General features: G+C 37.4%; 3 protein-coding genes and 2 long non-coding RNA genes across 5 annotated transcripts in view; 1 reads left to right on the top strand and 4 right to left on the bottom strand.

The window, feature by feature from the left end:
• The window catches only part of LOC149612710 (GAS2-like protein pickled eggs), a 55307-nt gene extending 38063 nt beyond the window's left edge, over positions 1-17244 (bottom strand). The window contains exon 1 of the mRNA XM_089858186.1: positions 17056-17244. The gene's annotated coding sequence lies outside the window, so the exon portion shown is untranslated. The remainder of the gene's footprint in view (positions 1-17055) is intronic.
• LOC149612713 (uncharacterized) lies at positions 5322-6353 on the bottom strand. Its single transcript, XM_089858213.1, has 2 exons — positions 6121-6353; positions 5322-6060 (listed from the first exon to the last, which is right to left on the bottom strand). The coding sequence occupies exons 1-2, from the start codon at positions 6350-6352 to the stop codon at positions 5381-5383; spliced, it is 912 nt and encodes a 303-aa protein (XP_089714339.1). The 5' UTR covers position 6353; the 3' UTR covers positions 5322-5380.
• LOC149612712 (uncharacterized) lies at positions 11064-13016 on the top strand. Its single transcript, XR_016376363.1, has 3 exons — positions 11064-11616; positions 11706-12466; positions 12551-13016. It is a non-coding gene; the product is annotated as an uncharacterized LOC149612712 (long non-coding RNA).
• On the bottom strand, positions 11853-14231 carry LOC149612711 (uncharacterized). The gene is made up of 3 exons (XR_016376364.1): positions 13668-14231; positions 13473-13578; positions 11853-12160 (listed from the first exon to the last, which is right to left on the bottom strand). It is a non-coding gene; the product is annotated as an uncharacterized LOC149612711 (long non-coding RNA).
• An 844-nt stretch (positions 17245-18088) lies between the features above and the next one.
• Positions 18089-26918, bottom strand: LOC149612709 (uncharacterized). The gene is made up of 8 exons (XM_089858188.1): positions 25988-26918; positions 25053-25737; positions 22364-22708; positions 20281-20757; positions 19688-19804; positions 19012-19245; positions 18462-18797; positions 18089-18328 (listed from the first exon to the last, which is right to left on the bottom strand). Exons 1-8 carry the CDS (start codon positions 26338-26340, stop codon positions 18233-18235), a joined length of 2643 nt encoding a protein of 880 aa, XP_089714314.1. The 5' UTR covers positions 26341-26918; the 3' UTR covers positions 18089-18232.
• Positions 26919-27269: the final 351 nt, after the last annotated feature.

Raw genomic sequence — 27269 nt, 5'->3', positions numbered from 1 at the left:
GTTTGTTTCCAACAGAGTAAACTCGCCCAGAGAACAATTACAATGCAGAGCCACGTTTCGGCGTTAATGGCCCACAAAGGTGGTCCCAAACAAAAGAACAAACTTTAATTTGTTTCGTTCAGTAAGTGTTTCATGTGTCATAGATAAAACGCCATGATTAATGCACAAAGAAAATGTTATTGACAAGTTTTCGGACCGCGATGCTGAAATGTGGTGGTGCACCATCGTGCATGAACCACATTCTGTTTATTAAACCTAAGGGTACGTCTTCGAGTAGTTCTGGTAAATCGTCCCGTAAGAACTACAAGTAAGCCACACCGTTTAACCTGGGCTCTAGGAAATATGGCCCAATTAAATTGTCACCCACAATACTACACCACACGTTTAAGCTGAATTGTACTTTGTGAATTCTAACGCAAGTTGCGTGTGGTTTTTTCTTAATCAGCAAACCAATTGGCGGCTGCTTGTTTTTGGATCGTCCTCGAAAATAGTGAGAACTTCGCCCATTCTTAAAAAACAGTGCACTAAAACAGAGCACTATGTTTTTTAAGAAAGGAATAAAAGAGGTTTCACGTACATGTGTTTGTTTTATTAAACTCATAATTCAACGAAGTCTGTTACAATGCCTTTCTTCACAAATGCCGAATATGCGGATATGCACCTAATGTATGGACTAGCCGAGGGGAATGCCGCTGCAGCTGTACGCTTGTATCAGGAAAGATTTCCGCAGAGGCGACTACCAAATCGACTGACGTTCGAGGCTGTGGACAGACGTTTGAGGCAAGATGGACGAATCCAACCGGCTGGACCTCAACCTAGAGCGAGAGCCATCCCAGAGGCCGTAGAAGACGAAGTTCTCTCCATTTTCGAGGACGAGCCTGAATCAAGTACCCGCCAAGTTGGTCGCCGATTAGGCGTAAACCACACGCTCGTGTGGAAAATCCTCAGAAGCCACCGGTTTCATCCTTTCCATGTTCAAAAAGTTCAAGGTTTGAATCCAGCGGACTACCCACGACGCACGGCGTTTTGTCAGTGGTTTCTGGCTAAAGTAAACGATATCGATTTCCCACGGGATTTGTTGGTTACTGACGAAGCTAACTTTTCACGGGATGGTATTATTAACTTACATAATAAACATCAATGGTCCCAGCTAAACCCCCACGCAACTTGCGTTAGAAGTCACCAAGTACAATTCAGTTTAAACGTGTGGTGTGGTATTGTGGGTGACAATTTAATTGGGCCACATTTCCTAGAGCCCAGGTTAAACGGTGTGGCTTACTTGCAGTTCTTACGGGACGATTTACCGGAACTACTCGAAGACGTACCCTTAGGTTTGGTAAACAGAATGTGGTTCATGCACGATGGTGCACCACCACATTTCAGCATCGCGGTCCGAAATTATCTTAACGCGACCTTCCCTTTGCGGTGGTTAGGTCGAGGTGGACCTGTGGAGTGGCCTGCTCGATCACCCGATCTGAACCCTTGTGATTTCTTTCTTTGGGGCCACCTGAAAGACTTAGTTTATCAGACTGAAGTGCCCGATGTTGAAGAGCTACGTCGACGAATAATTCACGGCTGTCAAACAATTCGCGAAACTCCAGGCATTTTTCAACGTGTAAGGGAATCATTTGTAAGACGTGCTAATGTGTGCCTTAACGCGGGTGGTGAACACTTTGAACAATTTTTGTAACTAGTTGCAATTAAATGTTAAAACTTGTCAATAAATTCATTTTCTTCGTGCATTAATCATGGCGTTTTATCTATGACACATGAAACACTTACTGAACGAAACAAATTAAAGTTTGTTCTTTTGTTTGGGACCACCTTTGTGGGCCATTAACGCCGAAACGTGGCTCTGCATTGTAATTGTTCTCTGGGCGAGTTTACTCTGTTGGAAACAAACAACACGCCCCTTAATTGGAGATGGGTTTTTCAAATACATTCGAGATGTCCTTTTAGGTTTTCTCAAGGTCATACCTAACGTACAAGAGTGTTGTCCGTGATGATGAAGATTTGCGTAGCTTTTTACGGCTTGAGATAACAGGAACAAGCCAGGGATCTTCCAACATGTCCAAGTATCATTCGAAAGACTGCCTCGTTTTTGTAATGCCGCCCGTGGACATTTGGACTAATTCCTGAAAATAACGTTGTTTACGCTGTGCTAATAAAAGTCCCTTCAATCAGAACCATTTTACTTGGTGCTGGGAAGATCTTGAAACATCATGTCACTTGGGATTAATTTTACATTACCACCGTAGGCATACTTCTACTCATTTATACGCTTCTGATTAGTAAAGGTAGAAATCAATTGTTCGATTAAAGGCTATTGAAATTGTCTAGTAATTTTAAACAAGCTGGTTAGTCGGTCTTAAGTGTTACTCCTCATTTTTGGATATTTCCTTGTTTTAGGGGCGAATGTTTGGAAGGCCATATCTCCGTAACAAAATGTTGTACACCCCATGTTCTTTGGTACTTTCCGCTCAGTTTGGTCCCATAAACACGCCCCTTAATTTGTGATGGACTTTTCAGAAACACCCTGTATAACATGGAATAATTTTTCCTACATTTATACAAGTCTACCAGTACAGTTTTTATATATAATTCTCTTATCGTCAAAACATCAAATTCAGCATAAAGCAACTTAGTATTATAAAACCACGATTTTTTTAGGAGAGTTCGCAGAATTCTATTTTGAAGTTTTTCTAGTGGATCAATGCAAGTTTTAGTAGCACTTCCCCATCCAATAATGCCATACGTAAGTAATGACTGAATCAATGCGAAGTACACCGTGCGGAGTAATTTCACATTTAAAACTGTTGTTAACAAACGTAGTTTATACAGAGCATATCTTAATATTTTAACTAGATTTTGGATTTGGGGTTTCCAATTTAGTTCAGAGTCTATATAAATTCCCAGGTATTTAAATACATTTACTCTTTCAATTTTTTTACAATCACATAATTTAGTTAAGTTTTCAGCACATTTATTATTTGCATGAATCAGTAACTCTGGAGCAACCATACCTTTTGGCATCGAGAACGGAATAAATTTAGTTTTCTCTACATTTAAGTTTAGTAAGTTTTTGTTTAACCAGTTTGTAACCTTTATTAAACCAATGTTAGCTTTTCCATATACTTCAGACCAGGTATTACCTACGTATATTAGAACCGTATCATCAGCAAAAGCGTTCAATGTATCTGAATATTTGATTTCACATAACTCATTAATGTAAATTAAGAATAAAATGGGACCTAGGATAGTGCCTTGTGGAACTCCACATAAGATTAACTCTGGCGTACTATAAGTATTATTGATCCTCACAACAGATTTACGATTCTTTAAAAAGCTTTGAAACCAGTCATTAGCAATACCACGTATACCAATTTTATAAAGCTTATCTAATAAGATATCATGACTAATGGTGTCGAAGGCTTTGGCTAGGTCTAGAAATACAGCGATAATTTTTTTATCAATGTCCAAATTGCAATTTATAAACTTTGTTATGCTACCAATGGCATCTTCGGTACTTTTCCCTGACTGAAACCCATATTGGTTGGGTGAAATTATTTTATGTTGGTTAAGAAATTTGATTAACCGAGATTTCATACATTTCTCAAATATTTTAGAGATGTGGGGAAGAACAGATATCGGTCTATAATTCGTAAATAACTCTTTATCCCCAGCTTTATAAATCGGGGTTATTATGGCAGTTTTTAAAACTTGAGGAAATTTTCCCTGTGAAAGACTTAAGTTTAAAAGGTAAGTTAATGGTGTAGCTATACACGGTCCTATACTTTTCAGGATTTTAACGCTAATACCATCATACCCTGGAGAGGCGTTATTATTTAAATCATGTATATACCCCACAATTTCTGTTGGGGTTACTGGATCCAGGAAGATAGACTCTAATAGTGTTTTAGTCTGACATTGAAAATTCCCATCTGTGTTTTTGATTTTATTGGCCATGCTTATACCTATATTTGCAAAGTAACTATTGAATTCATTTGCAATTTTCCCCGGTTCCTCTTTTGCAATAATAGTTCCGTTCGATGTTTTAAAACTTAGATCATTGAGCTGATTATTATCTTTCGTTGTTTTAGACGTTATTTCATTTATTATTTTCCAGGTTTTTGACACGTCTGATTTAACCGAGTTTAACTTTTTCTGATAGAATTCGGACTTTACTCTTCTCAGAATTAACGTTAACTTGTTTCTATATGTTTTACATTTAATTTTAAGATTTATATTGAAAGGTTGTTTTTGTAATTGTCTTTGTAGGTCATCACGCTTTTTCATACAGTTAAATAACCCTAGAGTGATCCAGGGTTTTGAAATCCGTGCTTTGTGGTTACTTGGATTCTTACTGGGAATAGTAATTTGAGCTAGATTAATATAGAATTTCAAATTCTCCATAAATCTATCAGTAGCCTTGTCAGTATCCTCACAGTTCATTATTTCAGACCAGTCCTCAAAACCCAGTAACATTTTCAGCTTTGCTTCGTTTAGTTTTTTTAAGTTCTTCACATCCAACTTGGGATCGTAAGGTTTCCATTTGTTAGAAAACTCTAGGTTTAGGAACGTTATCTTATGATCGGTTATATAAGTGTCAAATATAATTGAAAAAGTGTTATTTAAGTTAATATCTTCAGATCTCTTAAGGTAAATATGGTCTAGACATGAATTGCCCCTAGTTGGGCTATATATGAATGGTATAAAACCGTAATTACACAAAATATTGACGTATTCGCTACTTATTTCCTCATCTAAGGTATTTATGTTTATATCCCCCACAATTATACAATTTTCTCGATATAATCCGCGTAGTTCATTCTCTAATGCCAAAAGGAAAGGTCTCATATCAGTACTCGGAGACCTATAAATCACTATTAGCTTACAAACTACTCTATCGATATTTGTAGAATCCATTATGTCCAGTTTTATAGAATTAGTTTCACTCAGCCTTATTTCTGAGTATTTAAACCGTAAACCTTTCTTAATAAATATCATTATGCCATCACTGCGATTGACAAATTCTGTCGTATTTATTCTATTGTATCCATTTAAACTATAGAGGTCAATTTGTGTGCCCTTGAGCCAACATTCAGAAAAAATCATTATGTCTAAATCTACTTTTAGTTCATCATAAAAAACACAAAATTCATCAAAATTTTTACCAATACTTCTAATATTAAAATGCATTATTTTTAGGCCTTTTGTTTTTAGTGTAGTTCTACAACTTGCAATATCTGTTAATATTAATTGGTTTGGTTTTTTATTTATATTATTATTAAGAGTTTTAATTAAATCAAACATGTGGTTTTTAATCTTAAAAAACGAAACAAAAGTTTAAATGTAAAAGAAATATCATAGTTTTAACTTTTTAAGCTAGGTCCTGTAGATTTCTTATCTTAGTTGCTTTTATACCGTCATCCTTGCGCATAAAAATACAACCCGCAGAGGCCCAGACATATTTAATTTTTTCTTTAGCCGCGTACATCTTAGCTTCATACAATAATTTTTTGTTATACCCTGATAGTTGTTCATTAATATAGAAAGGTTTTTTTGGCCAGGATTTACTGAGCGCTTTCAAGTACAAGCCTTCTTTACGCTTAATTTTGAAGGCGGCAATCCAAGCTGCTTTTATATCTTCATTTTTAAATTTAACTACTATATTTCCCGGAGTTGCTTTATTGTTATTTTCTAGATTCAGTTTCTTAACTACTCTGTAACAGTCTATTATAGACTTTTTGTTAAACTCTACTTCAATAATTCTACCTATTTCAGATACCAATGTACTCAGGTCTTCATTAATTGTCTGAGGAATTCCATTAATTTCTATATTTGATTTTAGCTTATCTTGCTCTAAAAAGTTTAGCTTAAAATCTACATTCATTAATTTTTTATCTATTTCGACGACTTTGTTTTTTAACATTTGATTCTCGTTTTCTAAGCTAATTTGGTTTTCCCGTACATCTTTCAATTGATTGACAAAATCGTCTATCTTATTTGAGCAGAATTCTACACTTCTTTCAAAGTCTTTCATCTTTAGTTCTATGTCATCTAATTTATTAAGCTTCTGGCATATTTCATTGATCTTGGACATAAGTAGAGAAGACTCACCACGATTTTCCGTGTTTGCCGTGCCACCATCTTTATCTGATACTCCCACAGCTTGTTGTTTACACTGCACGCAGACCCAAGTATTCTTTTTGGATCCTAATTTTCGCAGATTTTCCGGGGTTTTAATACTTGTACATTGCACATGGAATGACGCACCGCACCCTTTACAATCTATTGATTCTTTTCCAATTGCTAATTCTTCCTCACACGATTCACACTGATTTTCAGCCATCTCACTTTTTTTTTTTTTTTTTTTTTTTTTTCCCACCTACGAGCACTAGTGCTTAGCCGTTAGGCCTTGAGCACCAGGAAGAATGGAGCGGGAGACCCTACGCGGCCCAGCACAGACGGGGGCCGCTAGGTCGTATGTGGATAAGCAGGGAAGGAAATGAGGTTTACTTGGGAGGTGACGGAAGGTGGAGTTGGGGTAAGTCACTTCCGGCGGACACGGGACAGTCGGCACCTATAGGGTAGGATCGCCGACATGTGTCGTATTCCCTCAAACTTTGCCGCCCAGAAGCTGGGCTTACAGGAGCGCGCCACACTCCCGGCAGCCATCTCACTTAGATTCGGATTGAATAATCGTTTCTCGTTTTATCTTTGTTTATTTTTTATTTATTTTTATTTTTTTAAAGTATACGAAGCTTAAAAATCATGCGACTGCTCCGCCCGAAATCAGGGTTTGACAAGCACAAGCATATATAATGTTTTGTGCACAGTTCCATGAAATATTTTGTGCACATCTTCATGAAATCTTTTGTGCACAGGTCTATGGAAACTTGATGTGCACAAGTCTATAGAATGTTTTTGTGCACATGTCTATGACTTCTGTTTGTGCACAAAACTATGGAATCTGGTTTGAACATGTCTATGGCATCTGTTGTGCACAAGCCTGTGACTTCCACAAGTCTACGCAATTTGTTTGTGCACATGGCTACGGAATCTGTGCACAGATCTCCGGAATCTGTTTGTACACAGGCCTACGGTATCTGTTTGTGCACAGGTTTACGGAATCTGTTTCCTTACAGGTCTACGGCATCTGTTTGTGCACAGGCCTACGGCATAATTTTTTGAGCACAGGTCTAGGGAATCTTTTGTGCACAGTTTTATGGAATCTCTTTGGGCCCAGGTCTATGGAATATTTTTGTGCACAGGTCTATGGAATCGTTTTGTGCAAATGGGTATGGAATCGTTTCGTGCAAATGGGTATGAAATTGTTTTGTGCAAATGGGTATGGAATCTTTATGGAAACAGGTCTATGACTTCTGTTTGTAAACAAGTCTAAGACTTCTGTTTGTGCACTAGTCCGTGGAATCTGATGTGCACATATCCTTGACATCTCTTATTGCGCAAGTCTATGATGTATTTTTTGTGCAAGTCTATGACATCTGTTTGTGCACAACCCTGTGACTTCCGTTTGTGTCCAAGTATCCGGAATCTGTTTGTGCACATGTCTACGGTATCTGTTTGTGCACATGTCTACGGTATCTGTTTGTGCACATGTCTACGGTATCTGTTTGTGCACAGGTCTACGGAATATTTTTGTGCGCAGGTCTACGGAATATTTTTGTGCACAGGTCTACGGAATATTTTTGTGCACAAGCCTACTGAATCGGTTTGTGCAGAGGTCTAAGGAATCTGTCTTTTCAAAGGCCACTGCATTTGTTTGTGCACAGGTCTAAAGAACATTTTTCTGCAAATGGATACGGGATATTTTTGTGCAAATTGATATGCAGTATTTTTGTGCACTGGTGTACGAGATATTCTTGAGCATATTTTTGAGCATAGGGGTATGGAATGTTTTTGTGCAGAGGTCCATGGAATCTTTTTGTGTACAGGTATATAACATCTCTTTTTGCACAAGTTTATGACATCTGTTTGTGCGTAAGTCTATGACATCATTTTGTGCGCAAGTCTATGACATCAGTTTGTGTTCAATTCTAAGGTATCTGTTTGTGCACAATTATAAGGGATCTGTTTGTGCACAATTCTAACGGATCTGTTTGTGCACAAGTCTACGGGATCTGTTTGTACACAATTATATGACATGTGTTTTCATAAGTCTATGTTATCTACGAAATATGTTTGTGCACTCAGGGTTACCACAAATAACCTTGTAATAGTTATAGGAAAATAGGAAATTTACAATTTATTTACAGGAAATTATGGGAGACTAGCTGTTACCCGCGGCATCGCTTGAGTGTAGTAAGAACTTCCATCAAGTATGGGTACATTTTACTGAGTCGACTAATATTTTTGTAGCATCCTAGGAGCGAAGGCACTCGGCGTCGCCCATCAGCTCGTCGGGACATTTTTTATTACTTTACACGCAGACATTCTATAAAGAAAGGTTTTTAAATATCTGGCCGCCATTTAAAATGATGGCAACAAATCGATCCCGAAAGACCATATATATATAGGTTAAAGGAATCCAGTGTACTAAATATTTGTGAAATCGGTTGAAACTCACGGACTTTCTTACAAAGAGAAGATTTGTTACATTTCTGTGCGCCAATTATGAAGATGGCGGCGGATTGGAAAAATCTTTCTTAGTACGCGCCTACTACTTACGAGTAACGTTCCTCCAAATTTTCAGCCTTCTGGGGCCAGCGGTTTGGGCTGGGCGGTGATTATCAGTCAGTCTGTAAGTCAGTCAGGACTTTGATTTTTATAGATATAGATGTATAATTTAAAAAAAAACAGGAAAAGACAAGAGAACTACCCTTGAAAAAAATAACAAAATATAGGTTGCAAATGCTTTGAAAGTAATAAGACAAGATTTACAAAAGAACTTTGGTTTAATTATAACCATAAGTTCGTAAGATATGTTACATAAATTTGTCACTGGTTACTGAGAGCTTGTCTCGAAGTGACATAAATGAAACGTCGTAGATTCTCGTAAAGTGACGCCTGATGAAGCCCTGTCAAAGGCTTAGTACAGACTAAATAGGAAGATGGAGCAGAAAATCGCGTGTAGTCAATTCTCGCGTCGTTCTCGAACTAGCTCTCATTAAGTCTCTAGCATTTCGAAATATAGGAAGTGTCATACTTATGGATCGTAATCTTAGAAACATATGCTATAACTTTAAAGCATCACGGACTTCCGTGACAAATATTTTTAGAGGCTTCCATAGCTTTAGCTACATACATCATGGAATACTAAACTTAAACTTAAAACACGATCGGAATATCTGAATCACAGAAGCGTTAGCCTGTATTGTAAATCCACGGTGGCTGATTGCTAGTAGCTAGTGGAAATCGGCATTACTTTCTGTCAAATTTCTGTTTTGAGTGATATATAACAAAACCAAAAGTGAGACTGCACAAAATATCTACAATTTCCAAAATAGGAAAATATAAGAAAATTATCGATATTATAGGAACTAATAGGAAGACATCCGAAAATAGGAAAAATTATAAAATTTAGGAAATATGGTCACCCAGCACAGGTCTATGGAATATGTTTGTGCACAGGTGTATAGATTGTTTTTGTACACAGGTCTACGTAATAATTTTTTAGCCTAAGTCTTCGGAATCTATATGTATTATTGCATCCACTGTGCTTTGCACATGAAAACGACGGGAAGGCAATTTGAGTTGGACTGGGCGTTGAAGCAATCAAGATTAATACTTCTATAATAGATGGTTAGGGCCTTGTTAGTTCAAACGCGGTAACTAATAAACGCGCAACACCACAAGACTTAAATGGAGCGCCTGCTTTTCAGAATAAGTTTTAAAATACTAGTTTCTAAACAGTTTTAATTCATATTAAGACTGAAGTGACAGATATTAATAAAAACTGTCTTTGTACACAAAGACGCAAAAATGGAAGAGATAAGTGTAGAAAATTAACTGTTTGAAGTAACAGATATTCAAATTTTCATTTTTGAAGACGTGATTATAAAACATCAATTATTTGAAAAAATTTCTTATCTTAGTTTTTTTCACAAAAATTTCAGAGAAACTACCTTAATACTACTTTTTATTTTCTAGAAACATTTGCTTCGAGCAAGTTCAAATACTCGGATATCTGAAAAATAGAGCTAGAAGAATTTATTTTTATATTTTAAAATTGAAAATATTGCGAACCGAAAATTACATTCGCCCTTTGACTGTGATGTAGTTATTAGAGTCAAAAGGATCTGTAGCTTGATCGTGATCTTTTGAGAGATATACATCACGTCAATTATTGAAACTTCGAAAACTTTAAAATTAACGAACACGTTTTGTTAAGTTTTCATGCTTGTTTTATTTTGTCTGCTATCAACGATTTTCTGTCCATTTTATTCTCCTTATAGGCCCGAATACTCAAACTAACTCTAAATTTTAAAAAGAAAATAAAATGCATACGTGTTCTATTTTTCAAATGATGCACATGTTTGAGGATAAAATATTTTACTTAAGGAATTTTGGTGAAAAAAACTAAGATAAGAAATTTTTTCAAATAATTGATGTTTTATAATCACGTCTTCAAAAATGAAAATTTGAATATCTGTTACTTCAAACAATTAATTTTCTACACTTATCTCTTACTTTTTCGCGTCTTTGTGTACAAAGACAGTTTTGATAAATAAGGATACAGCTTCCACTCCATGTTTCATATTTTATAATCCTTCCTTGTTTTAGTATTCGAGATAATCGTGTTTCTCAACTCAGAATTAATACGGAAAGAGTAAAGTAGAAGTTTATGTTTTTGTCTGTGTGTGTCCGTCCATTGTTACACAAGTGCGTCGCGTTAGCAGTTAGCCTTGTGTCGATGTGTTAAGAAATCATACAGAACCTTAATATTCCCTTTTTCCATAATATAAAGTGATTATGTGGAAGTATTTTTCGTAATTATGATGCATTTAGTACTTTTGTAGCTTTAAAGCTCTGTTTCATTTTGATATTCCAAAGATCTTTTTTAATATTGTTATTTGAAATGGCTGTTTATACAGGGTGTTTCTGAAAAGTCCATCACAAATTAAGGGGCGTGTTTATGGGACCAAACTGAGCGGAAAGTACCAAAGAACATGGGGTGTACAACATTTTGTTACGGAGATATGGCCTTCCAAACATTCGCCCCTAAAACAAGGAAATATCCAAAAATGAGGAGTAACACTTAAGACCGACTAACCAGCTTGTTTAAAATTACTAGACAATTTCAATAGCCTTTAATCGAACAATTGATTTCTACCTTTACTAATCAGAAGCGTATAAATGAGTAGAAGTATGCCTACGGTGGTAATGTAAAATTAATCCCAAGTGACATGATGTTTCAAGATCTTCCCAGCACCAAGTAAAATGGTTCTGATTGAAGGGACTTTTATTAGCACAGCGTAAACAACGTTATTTTCAGGAATTAGTCCAAATGTCCACGGGCGGCATTACAAAAACGAGGCAGTCTTTCGAATGATACTTGGACATGTTGGAAGATCCCTGGCTTGTTCCTGTTATCTCAAACCGTAAAAAGCTACGCAAATCTTCATCATCACGGACAACACTCTTGTACGTTAGGTATGACCTTGAGAAAACCTAAAAGGACATCTCGAATGTATTTGAAAAACCCATCTCCAATTAAGGGGCGTGTTGTTTGTTTCCAACAGAGTAAACTCGCCCAGAGAACAATTACAATGCAGAGCCACGTTTCGGCGTTAATGGCCCACAAAGGTGGTCCCAAACAAAAGAACAAACTTTAATTTGTTTCGTTCAGTAAGTGTTTCATGTGTCATAGATAAAACGCCATGATTAATGCACGAAGAAAATGAATTTATTGACAAGTTTTAACATTTAATTGCAACTAGTTACAAAAATTGTTCAAAGTGTTCACCACCCGCGTTAAGGCACACATTAGCACGTCTTACAAATGATTCCCTTACACGTTGAAAAATGCCTGGAGTTTCGCGAATTGTTTGACAGCCGTGAATTATTCGTCGACGTAGCTCTTCAACATCGGGCACTTCAGTCTGATAAACTAAGTCTTTCAGGTGGCCCCAAAGAAAGAAATCACAAGGGTTCAGATCGGGTGATCGAGCAGGCCACTCCACAGGTCCGCCTCGACCTAACCACCGCAAAGGGAAGGTCGCGTTAAGATAATTTCGGACCGCGATGCTGAAATGTGGTGGTGCACCATCGTGCATGAACCACATTCTGTTTACCAAACCTAAGGGTACGTCTTCGAGTAGTTCCGGTAAATCGTCCCGTAAGAACTGCAAGTAAGCCACACCGTTTAACCTGGGCTCTAGGAAATGTGGCCCAATTAAATTGTCACCCACAATACCACACCACACGTTTAAACTGAATTGTACTTGGTGACTTCTAACGCAAGTTGCGTGGGGGTTTAGCTGGGACCATTGATGTTTATTATGTAAGTTAATAATACCATCCCGTGAAAAGTTAGCTTCGTCAGTAACCAACAAATCCCGTGGGAAATCGATATCGTTTACTTTAGCCAGAAACCACTGACAAAACGCCGTGCGTCGTGGGTAGTCCGCTGGATTCAAACCTTGAACTTTTTGAACATGGAAAGGATGAAACCGGTGGCTTCTGAGGATTTTCCACACGAGCGTGTGGTTTACGCCTAATCGGCGACCAACTTGGCGGGTACTTGATTCAGGCTCGTCCTCGAAAATGGAGAGAACTTCGTCTTCTACGGCCTCTGGGATGGCTCTCGCTCTAGGTTGAGGTCCAGCCGGTTGGATTCGTCCATCTTGCCTCAAACGTCTGTCCACAGCCTCGAACGTCAGTCGATTTGGTAGTCGCCTCTGCGGAAATCTTTCCTGATACAAGCGTACAGCTGCAGCGGCATTCCCCTCGGCTAGTCCATACATTAGGTGCATATCCGCATATTCGGCATTTGTGAAGAAAGGCATTGTAACAGACTTCGTTGAATTATGAGTTTAATAAAACAAACACATGTACGTGAAACCTCTTTTATTCCTTTCTTAAAAAACATAGTGCTCTGTTTTAGTGCACTGTTTTTTAAGAATGGGCGAAGTTCTCACTATTTTCGAGGACGATCCAAAAACAAGCAGCCGCCAATTGGTTTGCTGATTAAGAAAAAACCACACGCAACTTGCGTTAGAATTCACAAAGTACAATTCAGCTTAAACGTGTGGTGTAGTATTGTGGGTGACAATTTAATTGGGCCATATTTCCTAGAGCCCAGGTTAAACGGTGTGGCTTACTTGTAGTTCTTACGGGACGATTTACCAGAACTACTCGAAGACGTACCCTTAGGTTTAATAAACAGAATGTGGTTCATGCACGATGGTGCACCACCACATTTCAGCATCGCGGTCCGAAAACTTGTCAATAACATTTTCTTTGTGCATTAATCATGGCGTTTTATCTATGACACATGAAACACTTACTGAACGAAACAAATTAAAGTTTGTTCTTTTGTTTGGGACCACCTTTGTGGGCCATTAACGCCGAAACGTGGCTCTGCATTGTAATTGTTCTCTGGGCGAGTTTACTCTGTTGGAAACAAACAACACGCCCCTTAATTGGAGATGGGTTTTTCAAATACATTCGAGATGTCCTTTTAGGTTTTCTCAAGGTCATACCTAACGTACAAGAGTGTTGTCCGTGATGATGAAGATTTGCGTAGCTTTTTACGGTTTGAGATAACAGGAACAAGCCAGGGATCTTCCAACATGTCCAAGTATCATTCGAAAGACTGCCTCGTTTTTGTAATGCCGCCCGTGGACATTTGGACTAATTCCTGAAAATAACGTTGTTTACGCTGTGCTAATAAAAGTCCCTTCAATCAGAACCATTTTACTTGGTGCTGGGAAGATCTTGAAACATCATGTCACTTGGGATTAATTTTACATTACCACCGTAGGCATACTTCTACTCATTTATACGCTTCTGATTAGTAAAGGTAGAAATCAATTGTTCGATTAAAGGCTATTGAAATTGTCTAGTAATTTTAAACAAGCTGGTTAGTCGGTCTTAAGTGTTACTCCTCATTTTTGGATATTTCCTTGTTTTAGGGGCGAATGTTTGGAAGGCCATATCTCCGTAACAAAATGTTGTACACCCCATGTTCTTTGGTACTTTCCGCTCAGTTTGGTCCCATAAACACGCCCCTTAATTTGTGATGGACTTTTCAGAAACACCCTGTATATTACTTAAGCTATACTACATCTGTATATAGAATAATCCTTGGTTTAGTGAGTTCATGAAGAAAGCTAAGACCTAGTCTCTGGCGGGTATAACAAGTACTATTCGCAATAGGCTTAGTGAAACAAAGAGTAAATAATTGAGGCCTGAGGTGAAGTAAACTTTGGGCTTTGATTTTCTTGCTATAATGAAGAGACATTAACGGTTCAGAGTGAGCCGAAAGTTAAATACACTCTTAAATAATCAGGTTAAGATTTTATAATAGAAGAAAAGATCATGGTGGCAATTAGAATAGTAAAAGGGCTAATGGTAAACGGGTAGTAGCTACAGACTTTTCATTCTCTTTATGGTCCGCATTGACTATTAGTGCGTCTAGCTACAATTTAGCTTTGGTGTTATTTAACATTAACATTCATGTTGGCAAACTAAGAATATTGTTGAGGTGAGACGAGACGATAGTGTTTAAAATGCAAACCAGTTGTGAATGTAGCTATCAGAATAAACGGTAAACAGCTGAAGCGAAGACTTCATTTCCTCTTCTTTTCCCCATCCATTGACTGATTTCCATGTGTCCGAGATTTATTCTTATTGGATGTAAAATGTCGTCTGCTTTACTGTATATTCGCTATGCTTGGAATACTGCTTCAATATTTCATAAATTTTACTTCAAAAAAGATAAATATTTCCATATCTAGGTAAATAAGTTTGTAGTAGTAGACCTCTTGACTCGGAGAGGTAATATTTTGGTTTTCCCAACTTGTTTTGAAGAAAGCGTTTCAAATTGAAATTAAATCCGTGTCATCTTTAGAAACACTCTAAGGAATTAATGATTGCCGTAAAATATTCGCCAGTTTTAAGAAATTTTTTAATTTATTATTTAAGTTTAAACGTTAAGTGTTTTCCTCTTTTTTAAAAGAAACTGTTATTTGCAATTTGTAGCATTTTATCACGTATTTTTTTCTTTGAAGAAAATGAATTTTGAATTTTCTTTATAAACGAGGGGTTATTCACTGAAACCTATTGATTAGGTGCAGTTAAGCTAATACATTCAAAGATATTTACCCCTCGTTATTGAACGACCCCTTTTGACCTCCTTTTCTCTCTTTTATTTACAAATGGGCCAATATTGATCCAGATATTTAAAATACTAAAGAAATATTTTTTCAAATAAAAGCTTTTTCTTAAAAGTTACTTTAAATTGTAACCTAATTTGCATAATATTATTTAAATTGTAATATTTAATTATATTTAAATATAATTAATTAGTTTATATTTAATAACTAGATGGCTAGAGGTTCTCCTGACTTTGAATCTAAACTCGACTAGATAAAAATCAATGGGCCAATTAGTTGACCTCAGTTAATTTCTTTTAAATAATATTAAACGTAATTAATTTTTAAATATTACTAATTTTAATTATGGAGTTAACGCCATTAATTTATAATTTTAAGTATTATTTATCAAAGTGACGTCATCGCTAATTATTAGTTTTCGTAATTATAAGTAAATAATTTATGCAAATGAGGCAATAATAATTATAATATTATTATGATTATTTCGTTAGTAAAATGAATGTACTCTTCCCTGGGGTTGTTAGAGGTTGGCACCCTGCGTTATCTTTCAATAGATCCCAATACTATCAAACGCGGTTAATTGCCATTTGTTCTTCTGCTAATTTTATTTTTTTTTTCTAAATTTAACGATCCTATTTCATTCAATACTATTTTGGATTTTTTTTAGATATTTGCTACCTTGGAATGGGTATATTTTAACCCGTTACTAATAGGGGGTTTTAATACCTTTCAAGATTGCTTTTAAACATTTTTCCCACGCCTCCACGGTTGAATGGTTACGGTGTCGTTGTTATAACAATCCCATTGTTATTGTAATTCTCTGACAAAATATTTGGATTATTTTTGAAACACCCACGGAGAGGACCAGAGCTAGGCCCGGAGATTTTCGGGGGTCACGTGACTAGCTTTACTATATAGAATTAACGATTTTTCATTTCGGTATCCCAAAGTTTCTCACTACTTATTTAATTAGCTAACAAAAAGCTGGGGGAGATATGGAATTAATTATAAACTTCTTCTTCTCTTAACAAAGACTTTAAAATTTTCGGTTTTATCATGGAAATTTTTCTTTAATTTCATTGTCAGGTTATATTTGACTTTTGCAAAAATAAATAATTAATTTTTTTATTTATTTAAAGGGATAGTATACAAAATTTAATAATATACTTTAATATCCCTTTAATTAATAGATTAGTCTTAACAGTACCAATTAAAGAAATTCTAATTAGTTTTTAAGATGCTTGAATTGAGAATTATTGAAATTTAAGAAAAAAAATTATTTTTTTTTACTGCAGTTAATCTCGTACGGTTTTTAATTGGACCATATCTAATTACTTACCTCGCCGCTAATACTTTGCAGTATTGAATAGGGTATAAATCTTCTATAAATTAATACCAATTTTAAATGAAAATGAAATTTGATAGCCTGGTTCTTTTTCCAATTTATATTTCTTATCATATCTTCTTTAATTCACAATCCAATTATTTTATATACTTATATTAAAAATAAAATACAGATACGTATTTTGAATCCCTAATTATTAAGGCCATTAAATATCAGAGCCATCCCAATTAAATTTAATTGGAATAATAATAATTCTAATATATTTATTTATTCATCTTCCCCGAATAGATCATTTAAATTTTATAAACAATAATAATAATAATTTATTTTAACTAGTTAGATTAGGTTAAAAAAAGACTTAACCAGCCAGCACTAGGAGAAAGAATCCATAGAAAAACATGGCCTTACCTGAGATCTAATTTTTCCCACGCTCTTTGTCAGCTGAAATTTATTTACAGGAAACAAATATTTGTTTTAATTTAAATAACAAATTTCATGGTCACTTTCTTCTTGTTATTTAAATTAGATTAAATAAAATTTAGACTAGTTATAATTTGGCACATATATAGGGGACCGTTTAGCGTAAGTTACAATCTCAAACTGAACTGACTCTGTCTGAAGTTCAGAACTTATTTCCGAAAGTCTCGTTGTGTAAAACTTCCCGGCGGTCTCAGCTGTCGCCCCATCTAGAATTTCCTCTCCCTCGGGTTTCTATAGTATTTGGTGACAGTCGTAATTGTCACCACTACCGAAATTGAAAGCGTCTTTCATTCCAATTTATCGTACGGTCAACTAAGACTGACTATTAATGAATATATATTAGCTCGTGAGAAAAGTCTCGCGCTCTCTCCGGGATGTGTAGGACAAGTGAACTTGTTAATAAATAAATAGGTGATAAGCCGACTTTCCCCCCTTTTAATAGCGCTTTTTAGTTATATTGGTAATGATATTAAACTATTCACGAGTGAGGTTTCAGTCGAAGTATGCTTTATTGGACTGGAGTTTGTTTTAGGACCGCGTAGTATTTTACTTATTGAATATTAAGGTTGAAACGAACGTAAAAATTCTCAAGGCGAAGGAGGATTATGAATTCTCGTCAATGGGAAAATTTTTTTTAAACAAGTCGTTCCATGACGTTCGAGTTGAAACTGACCCTGACAAAAATTATATAATTAATATTAGATTAAATAAATTAAATATTCTTGATGCAATAGTTTATAAACACTTTTTAATTAATATTAATATAAATTAAATTGAAAAATTAATTTTGTAATTATCATGTTCGCGGGGAATTTTGAAATAGGGGGGGGGGGGGGTTTGAAAGGAATCAGTGGTCACTCACTTACGGGGGGTTTAGGGGTAAAAAATAAAATAAAAGTGTTCTAATTAATTAATTAATAATTAATTTTGTTAATAATTTTAAATTAAATATCCGAAAAAATTCACCGCGACTAATAAAAATGCACTCTTTTTTTGAACAGTAATTGCCAAGGTTGGAAATTATTATTGATGTTGAAGTCCCCCACGGCCGCGGTAGGGTCACTCCAAGGTCAAACGAGGTCAAGGCCGATGGGGGACGATGACGTCAACAGAAATGAGACGAATTACCACCACTAGCCCCTCCCCCTCCGTAGTCGGAGTGACGTCGACTGTATTGCACGCGTTGAAACGGAGACAAATTCTGCATAAGAAGAAAAAACATGGCGCGGGTCACGTGAGTACGTTCTTTTAGTTTTTATCATGACATCATAACAAAGAACATACAGACACGACATGACAGACAGAGAGACACCACGTGACACTTTCTATCTTACTCGATCCATATTAGCCAATAGGGCTCTTTGTTGATCGGCAGTGCTGCCAGGTGATGAGTGTTCGGCGTTCTCCGATTGTCCCGTTGATTCAACGATGACCCCGACTAAGGAATAAGCGGGTCCGGGACTGTTGGAGGGACTGCAAGGATTGAGTAACATGGGGGCCCTTCGGTGATGGGCTATGTTTGGGGTGGTCAAGGGTCGCGATGTACTCATAAGCGGGGTGATGGCCGTGACGGAACTCATGGAGGCTCTGCGCATGCCCACACTGACGTTACTAGCCGATGATAAGGCGCGGCGACGTGGTCTGCGAAGTTCACCGTCCATATCTTCTTCCTAAAAATCAATAGATAGACAATTCCTTCCGCTCTCCCACCCTTTCTCGGGTTAAAGTTCATTGCAGTGTTGTCAGGCCTTCTGTGTGAGTCAAGTACCGAGTTACTGCTAGCCATTCTGACCCGTCCGTAATCTCTTGACCACACCAAAGGCCTAGCAACACTGGTGGAATAAGTTGATGGGCTTCGTGAAAAGTGTAAGAGAATCAACATACCTCTAGTATGGTTCCGTCTGCCATTGTTTTGCGTCTGCGTAATTCCGTTAGTAATTCGGAAAACTCCTCCTTAAGTTCTTCGACTCGTCGACAAAGAAAAGCTTTGGACGCCGGCGAAATATCCGTCTGTCCATCGAAAGCGAAAGCGCAGTCCTCTGGTCGCATATTGGCCATCTCTAACCTTTGAGTGATTTCGTGGAGCTCATCTTGAACTCGGTGCAAACGCTCTTGTATCTTATAATAATAATAATACGGGAAACAATATAAGGAATGCATACGGCTACTAGGAATCATTGGGTACTCGTGTTAATCTCTATGAATTCGGGGTTTGTGGGTATACCGGGCTTGAGAACTTAATATCCCCCCTCCCGTCACGCCGGTCACATAATTCTGATGGCGTCTTTTTTAACTGCCGTTTCATTGGTTGTATGGTAACAAGGAGATTTCCAAGGTGCAAAACGCGGCGAGATAGATTGTTAGCTAGCTCCTCCCACAAAGCCTGCCTAGATACGTTAAGTGAAAATGACTCTACACAATTATTCCTATTATCTCTTTATGTATTCCTAACCGAATACATATTGTTCAAGCCGCGGTAACCATGGCAACGTGAAAGCGGGAACGAGTGGGTGGTATGGTAGCGTAAGGGAGAGAGAGCTTATGCCTTGGCGTTAATTACTTCTTGTACGGATGGTTTGAAGATTTCCTCTTGTCTCCGTTCGGCCGTAAAGCTGCTTCTACGTCGATGCTCACCTGGAATTCGCCGCTTAGATAAAAGACGTGCTAGTCTCTCGATCTAAAAGTATAAAAGTGACGTCGCAACTATAAGTGTGACGTCACACCTCCCCCCCCCCGTCGCGTCACATAAATTACTAAGCCGTAATTCTAAATTTCTGATCAAAAATCATGCGTGTTTTACTTGATAATATTTTTCATTTCTTGTCAGACTTATTTTTGTTAGGTTACTTAAGGGGGATTATTACTATACAACAAGACGTGTTGCGTAATTAGCCGAGGCTTAACGAAATGCTAATATTTTGGGGAGAACATAATCACTCTTCTGGATTTTAATATAATTATGCCATCAGTTAGCTTTTAGGGTTAATTGCGCTCGTATTTGGTAATACTAAGTACACTCCAATAAGACCACGCCCCTTATAGAGATACGCATTGCCCCTGAACTTATTAGAAACTGGACAATTAAATCTCTTTAAACTTAAGTTACTGAGAAACCAAATTATATTTAATGGTCACAAAATGACCGTCTCTAACCTGAGCGACAACTTCCTTGATGATTATCCTACCATCTGGGACGATGTCCTTGTCCGCCGATACGGAAACACAACATCCTCCGGCGTAGGAACAAAAAGAGAAGGCCAAGGGCACCTGAACTTTACTGGCCATCCAAATGACCATCTTCTTGACCCGATGACTTCCCAAAACGATGGGTTCCTCGGGTCCTGGTAGATTGCAATAAGTCAAAGTAGCCCTTCCTTGAGCTTTATCCAGAAGCCATTGCGCTATGCCTTCCGGAAGTAGAGATAACAGGAAGTTGACAGCGCCGTACATGACGACCGGATCCGCCGAGGTTTTCAAGTCCTCCATACGATGACGTACTTCCCATAGACGGGGAATTGAACCTTCCGTATTGGTTGGGAGGGAACACGTTACCATGGAGTAACCGTTACTCATGTCCGGGATGGTTTCCGGGGAACTGGGCTCGTAGCGCAAGTCAATTGGTAAACTGACCTAAAGAAGTAATTAAATATAGGTTAGGGGTGTCTTTTGGTCTGTTGAACTAGAACCATACGTTGATGAATGCTTAAAATTGGTCAGGGATATTGGCAAACCTCTGTTGCCAAAATAGCAGAGGGATAATCTGACAAAGCCAGGTAGGATTTTCAATACAAACCCTATGTTAAGTACTTGCAGTTAATAGAACTTAAATAAGGACTTTGTTTTGAATTTTTATTCTGTTTTTATAACTGATAAAAAGTATAGTCGTTAAGGCGACTTGGGTTGGCTTGGGAATATAAAAAAGGCGAAACCGAAACTAGAAATGACGCTTTATTCTGGTTACGTTTGTCGCTTTAAGCCCCTCCCCCTCCCTTCCCTACGACTTACAGCTCTTATCTAACTCGCTTCTTACAAATAGACCCGACAGCGCATCATTAATCATCCTGCAAGCAATGTTAAGGCTACAAGGTTAAAGGTCATTTATATAAAAACGCACCAAGAAAAGTTTCCCTAACCTTTATATATAACATTTTTACGTGCGAAATTGCAAAGGTTATAGGTCATTACAAGTAAAGTAAATACATATTTTGTTATTAAACATGTTGTAAGGTGAAGTATACGTAAATATCGCAGGGTGAAACTACCCCGTGTTATCTCAATGGCCCCTGTAGAAATGTTTACCCCCTTATACACATATGTATACATAGAAAAGCTACCCACCAGGCGCCATAGGAAAGGCATTAATAATTTTTTTTAAACTAAAATAATTATTTTTTTTAATTCAAACTTTGTAAGAGTTATTTTATTAAGGATTTTAATTGGAATTGAGATACTTCCAAGGTTGTAATTTAATAGAGAGAGGAATTCGCGCAATGTTTACAAATGTTTCATTATATTTATTTAGTTTACACGCTACTCGCTGTATATTATTTGATATTCGATCTATCTGGAAATGAAGGAATAGATCGATAGTGTTTGCTTTAGGACGACCCGAATATTCTCTAATCCGATTTTGTCCTTTATATAATCTCGCGCCAAAGTTCGATATTTCCCGCCTAAAATTGAGAGAAATTCTTTAGTGAAGTTCGATATTTGCGGTTTTATATTTCGACGCGTATTTTTCAAGTCTATTAAATATTATTTAGCCCTAATTTAAATAACATTGACAAGGATTATTTATATTAAATTTCATCCGGCTTAGAATTTTTTTCTTATGAATTTTCCTCAAAAAAATAAGCAATGAATAGAAATTTCCCGCACTTTGTTGACAGATGACTTAAATGAAAAATACCTCGAGAAAATTTACGGTCACGTTGCTATGACAACCTATTATTGAAGCTCGAGCCGACCCGCAAGTTTTTTTTTTAATTTTCAAAAACACGTGACATATAGATAAAGAAAGCCTTAAAAGGCATTGCACGTGAAACTTACCCACGTGCAGTATTGAAATATTTTATGTATATATAATCTTTTAAACACGTGACATTTAGCGCCTTTTTTATGTAGATATATAAAAAACCTCAAAAGTGGCGGGGAATTCAACGTGAATCTTTAGCTGCACGTGCGGGTGGGAATTGAGGGGTCGGATAGTAATTAATTAATTTAAAAATGAGATTACCGTTACATCCGGAGGGTGAGTTATTCCGTGTCTTCGGAAGTAATCTCTGATACATCCGGTGATGGCGGCGACCAGGACATCATTGACAGTTGAGCGCGTGATTTGTTTGATCCGATGAATCTTTGATAACCTGAGATCCGAAGACCAAGCGACAACCCGCTCTCCGGAAAGAGGTTGCGAATGAATTAATAGATTCGTGTCCTTCCTCGCCGTTAATAACCAACCCAAGAACGTTAAAGGACCCACGACCAAAGCTCGAAAGACGTTCAAAGGGAACGTGGCACCACCAAAACGAGGTTTTAAACGCAGTAAATGCGAGTGGTCCGTCAAAGAATTGGCCAGAATCTGTTTAAATGAAATTTGAACCTGATTATGCTTATTATTTTAAAGAAAGGGACTAATCATAGGGATAGATTTAATTTTAGAAGTAGGAATGGAGAACAGAGTAATATCTGGGAGCGCGTCATAGTCCCGGACCCCTTCCACGGAGGGGGGGGGGGTATGAAAGAAGAGGCGGGGGTCATAGCGAAAAAGGTTAAAAGGAAAGCAACGACATCAAAACGTAGGGTTTAAGTGAGCAGCCATTAAGATAATTTAAACTTTTCGTTACGTGTTAGTTGGAGGGAGGGGCTCTATACTGGGTGGTCTATGAGTCGGAATAACTGAAGTAAATACTAACCGTTAATTCTCCATTCCTACTTCTAAAATTAAATCTATCCCTGGTTTCCCATTTCTTCTCCTTCTTTAAAGAATGAAAAATATTTAATAATGCCCGAGATATTTTATAAAGGACCCAGTATTATTTATTTATTTTTTTATTTTTTGGATCTTTTTGTGGTGATCAAAAATAATCAATAATTCATGAATTATTCTAATTCTTTACCTTCTCTGTAGTTTAGAGTTTTGAGTTTCGATTTTATATTATAAACCCTCTTAAACTATAAGAATAAGAAACCATTTATTTTATCAGAAGGGAATAAGAGAGAAGGGACACACTTTATATCTCCATAACGCTTTGCACTCGTAACAACAGTCTTACTAACCTCAAATCAACTACCCTTCACTGATTGGCTATCTAACTTCTGCCTTAGCTGTGACGTCAAATAAGAAGGTGACGTCTCTGTTGACGTATAAAAAGTAGTTTTGTTTACAACTTTACATTGAAGGAGATAAAAATGACCGAATTTCATGTTGATAAACGAAATCAAGCTGTGCAATTAATTTAGATACACGGGAATTGAGATCATACCAAAATCAGATAATTTGAAGGTAATAAATAGATGAAAACTAATTATTCTGAATTAATATTAAAAAATACAAATTAGTTTCAATAAAATACATACTTGAGGAAGTTGATGTTATAATTACACAAGAACGAAACATTGACAGCCCTAAGCCTTTGGAGAATGAAAATCTAGCAGACAAATAGGCCGCCTGATACCGCGGAGAACTTAAAGAACTATATTTGCAGTAAATTGGTTGAAAGCTGTGTACTTGCGCAAAGTTTTCGCGGTTTTCTTGAGGTTGGTCGGACTCTCGTTACCAGGCTGGGAAATAAGGATATTTTTTAAACTAGTCCTTGGGACCAGTGATCCCCTAGGGACCGAAATAATTAACTGGTCTCCGGACTGGTCCCAGCCTTTGTTCTCCAATAGATTTGCAATTAATAAACTGGTCCCGAGGACCAGTAACCCCCACTTTTTGAATTAAAAAACTAGTCCAAGCAATTAATAAACTGGTTTTGGACCAGAGGAAGTGTGCTATTTCCCAGCCTGCTCGTTACCATAGCAGGCTCTAATGTCTCCCTTCTCGCTTATTCCCTTCTGATTTTATATATTTTTTTCTTGATATAAAATGGATGGGCAATTTTTATTCAAGCCTCGAGCGAAGAATTTAATGGCCTTTTCCCCCCATTTGTTAAGAGAAATCTTAAATGGAGATTATCATTGGTAGACAGTCACAGTCGACCCGCGTGTGTCGAAGTTTGTCGTCCCGTTCAATTTTATTCGATTGACATAAAAGCTGGAATTTAAATTTGGGGAACAGACACGAAGGCGTCTTCCTTAATGTTTAATCACGCGCCTCTTTTTTATCTTTTTCTTTTTTCTTAATTGGTTGCCATGGAAACCCTCAGGAAATGATGACAATTGGGCACGTGCTGTCTTATATATATATATACATATATATTCTTTTTCTTTCTTTATTTTTAATTGGTTACCATGGCAACCCCTCGAGACCTGGAAATGATGACAATTTGGCGCGAGCTTTTTCAAGAAATTGAATAAAAAATAAAGGCATACTAAAATACATTTATTTAGAGAATTAATGGAGATTGAAATTGATGTTTACAATTTCTTTTCAATTAATTCTGAGTTGTATTTCTCTCTTTTTTTAATTTAGGTCCTTGAAAAGTTATTTCAATTTAAAATGTACTCCAGACAGACTCGATTGTTGTTGGAAAATTGACTTCCGTTTGTGTTTAAGTGGCCCACTTCAACAACATCGATTTTTCTGTACTTTTACCATGGAGACATACATTATAGTAGCCTGCAGTAATCCCCCCCCCCATCCTCCCAAGCAAGTATCCTTCCCCTCGACTAGATATAAATGTCAGGATCAAATTTTAAATCATGATCAACAATTACTATGAAAAATAAATACAAAGGGATAATGAAATACACTTTCTTACCTTAACCAAAGCGACTCCGTCACTCAAGGCGTGATGTACCCTAATTACCAAAACGGTGTTCCTCATTTTACCGACTTGCGGTAAAACTCTAATTTCCCATAATGGTTTATCAGGGTTTAAATTCTGTTTCATTAAGTAGGATAAGTACAGTCGTAATTGTCGCGTCCTGTTAACTTTGACCACTTCTTGTCTGACATGCCAATCCATGTTAAAATCGGGATCGTCGACCCAGACGTATCCGCTGCTCAAATTGAGTACTCGTTGAGTAAATCGAGCGAAAGCTCGAGTACCGTCCTCGCATGTTTTCAATATTAATCGCGTTTGAACCAAATCTCGAATACAATCGGTACTTATGCCCGGTTCTAAGTACATTAAGCAATGGGCCACGCAAGCCGGGTTTTCACTACCGCGACCTTGTCTGACGGGTGGCGGCGGAGGGTTACTGTTCGTAACGACACCTTGAGGACTGATAGGGGTGCTGGCGTTGGAGCGAGGGTTAGGATAGGTTGAGCTTGTGACGAAACCTGCACTGCCGCCATTACGCGTCATCGTAGTTCGGTCTTTATCGAATCCGGTTAACCAGTAACTGTCAAATGAGGAGACCATTTTAGTTCGCGCGCAACAACACGCGCATGACGATGATGACGTCGGTATGGGTTTGCGATGCTCCTCGCGCGTTCGACTTCTGTAAAGAAATGAAAATTTATCAATATCATTTTTATTTTAAATGGTACAGTGAAAATGGAGCTTGGCGAGTAAGATACAGTAAGGCAATCAATGTCTAATCACTAACTATTTCTATTTCACCCTTGCTATGACGTACATGGTCGCCATTATGGGGTATTTCCGAAAGGACTGTCAGCAATTAAGGGTAGTAGTGTTCTGTTATGGGTTCTGATGTATAAGATTGTGTGGCGACACGTTGCCTGTCTTACCTGCAATTTCGTCGATAACAGCAATTAGCCAATGAGTATCTGATTGCCAATGCCAATGGCATTATGAGTAGCAAGGCGGCCACCAGGGGGAGTCCGGTGACCATGGCCACACTGACAAAGACAACGGACAGGCAAAAACTAACCGCGATGCTTTGGTCCATTGGATGTACAATTTTTTTGACTGGAATGTTCCTCAAGTACTTGGGCACTTTGCTACCATTACCTCCACCGGTTGTGGCGGCGTTGGGTCGTGATCTCGGGGCGAATAATAATCCGCTTTTGCTACTTATTTCCGTTTCCGGTATTTGCGCTAAAATTGGCGCGCAGTTTTCTTTCGTTTCCAAAGATTCCATGATTAATTTTAAATCTAATAATATTTTGGCGGTGCTTTAATAATTAATTTATTTAGTTTTTGAGCGGATGGACTTGTAATTTTTGTAAGGGATATCAAAAAGTTTTGGGAGAGAGAGTGATGGCAAGTTTTGGTTTTTGGTTTTCTTTGTTAATTTTGATATAAAATATAGCAAAATATCATTGAAAAGATTGTTAGGTACAATAATATAAAGGTGCGAAAAAATGTTCCAAACGGTGACAAAAGTGTGACGTTACTCGGAAGCTTATTATGACATTTTTACGATTGGCTCAATTTTTATATCTCTTTATATGGTGTCGTATTTTTTTTATGGAATACTTGATAAGCTCGAGTGCGCCTAGAATGATTGCTTCGAAACTTTGTCTCGAGCGATTTGGCGCCTTTTTGAGCTACTGTTTCACGCGCTGTTAAAACCGAGTTCGTTTACGCGCGAGATTTTTGGCGCCTTTTTCATTATTTTTTATTATTTGTTCTTTTCACGAGCGGCGCGGCGCTTCTTTTGATTTTCACGCGCAAAACATGGCGCTCTCGAGCAGCGCGTGCTGGACTTAAGTCGTATTAAAAAAATGTCTCTAATTTCACGCGCATTCTTTTAATTTTATTAATTTGGCGGGAAAGAAAAATGCGTGTTTTTGGCGCGCGAATACCCAGTCCTAGCGACCGGTTGTCACGCGCTCCAACGTACTTTTAACTAGAGATTTTGAAAATGCGGCGTTTGGCTGCGGCTGTTGCCATGACAACCTTTTCCGTCCTTTCTCCTAGTAACCACCACCACTTCCATTCGTAGACACACACAGACACACGCTTCTCAGGAAAAGAGAAATAGTCAAAAAATACTCCTGGTGGACGATAACGGAGTTACAATTCCAATTCCGGTCATCTTAAGAACGCCATATTATCAAAATAGGA

The sequence above is a fragment of the Phalangium opilio genome, unplaced genomic scaffold (genome assembly GCF_054372755.1).
Source record: "Phalangium opilio isolate 3A_F unplaced genomic scaffold, DU_Popi_V2 ptg000232l_1, whole genome shotgun sequence".
NCBI lineage: Eukaryota > Metazoa > Arthropoda > Arachnida > Opiliones > Phalangiidae > Phalangium > Phalangium opilio.
This window is presented reverse-complemented; position numbering and strand designations above follow the sequence as displayed.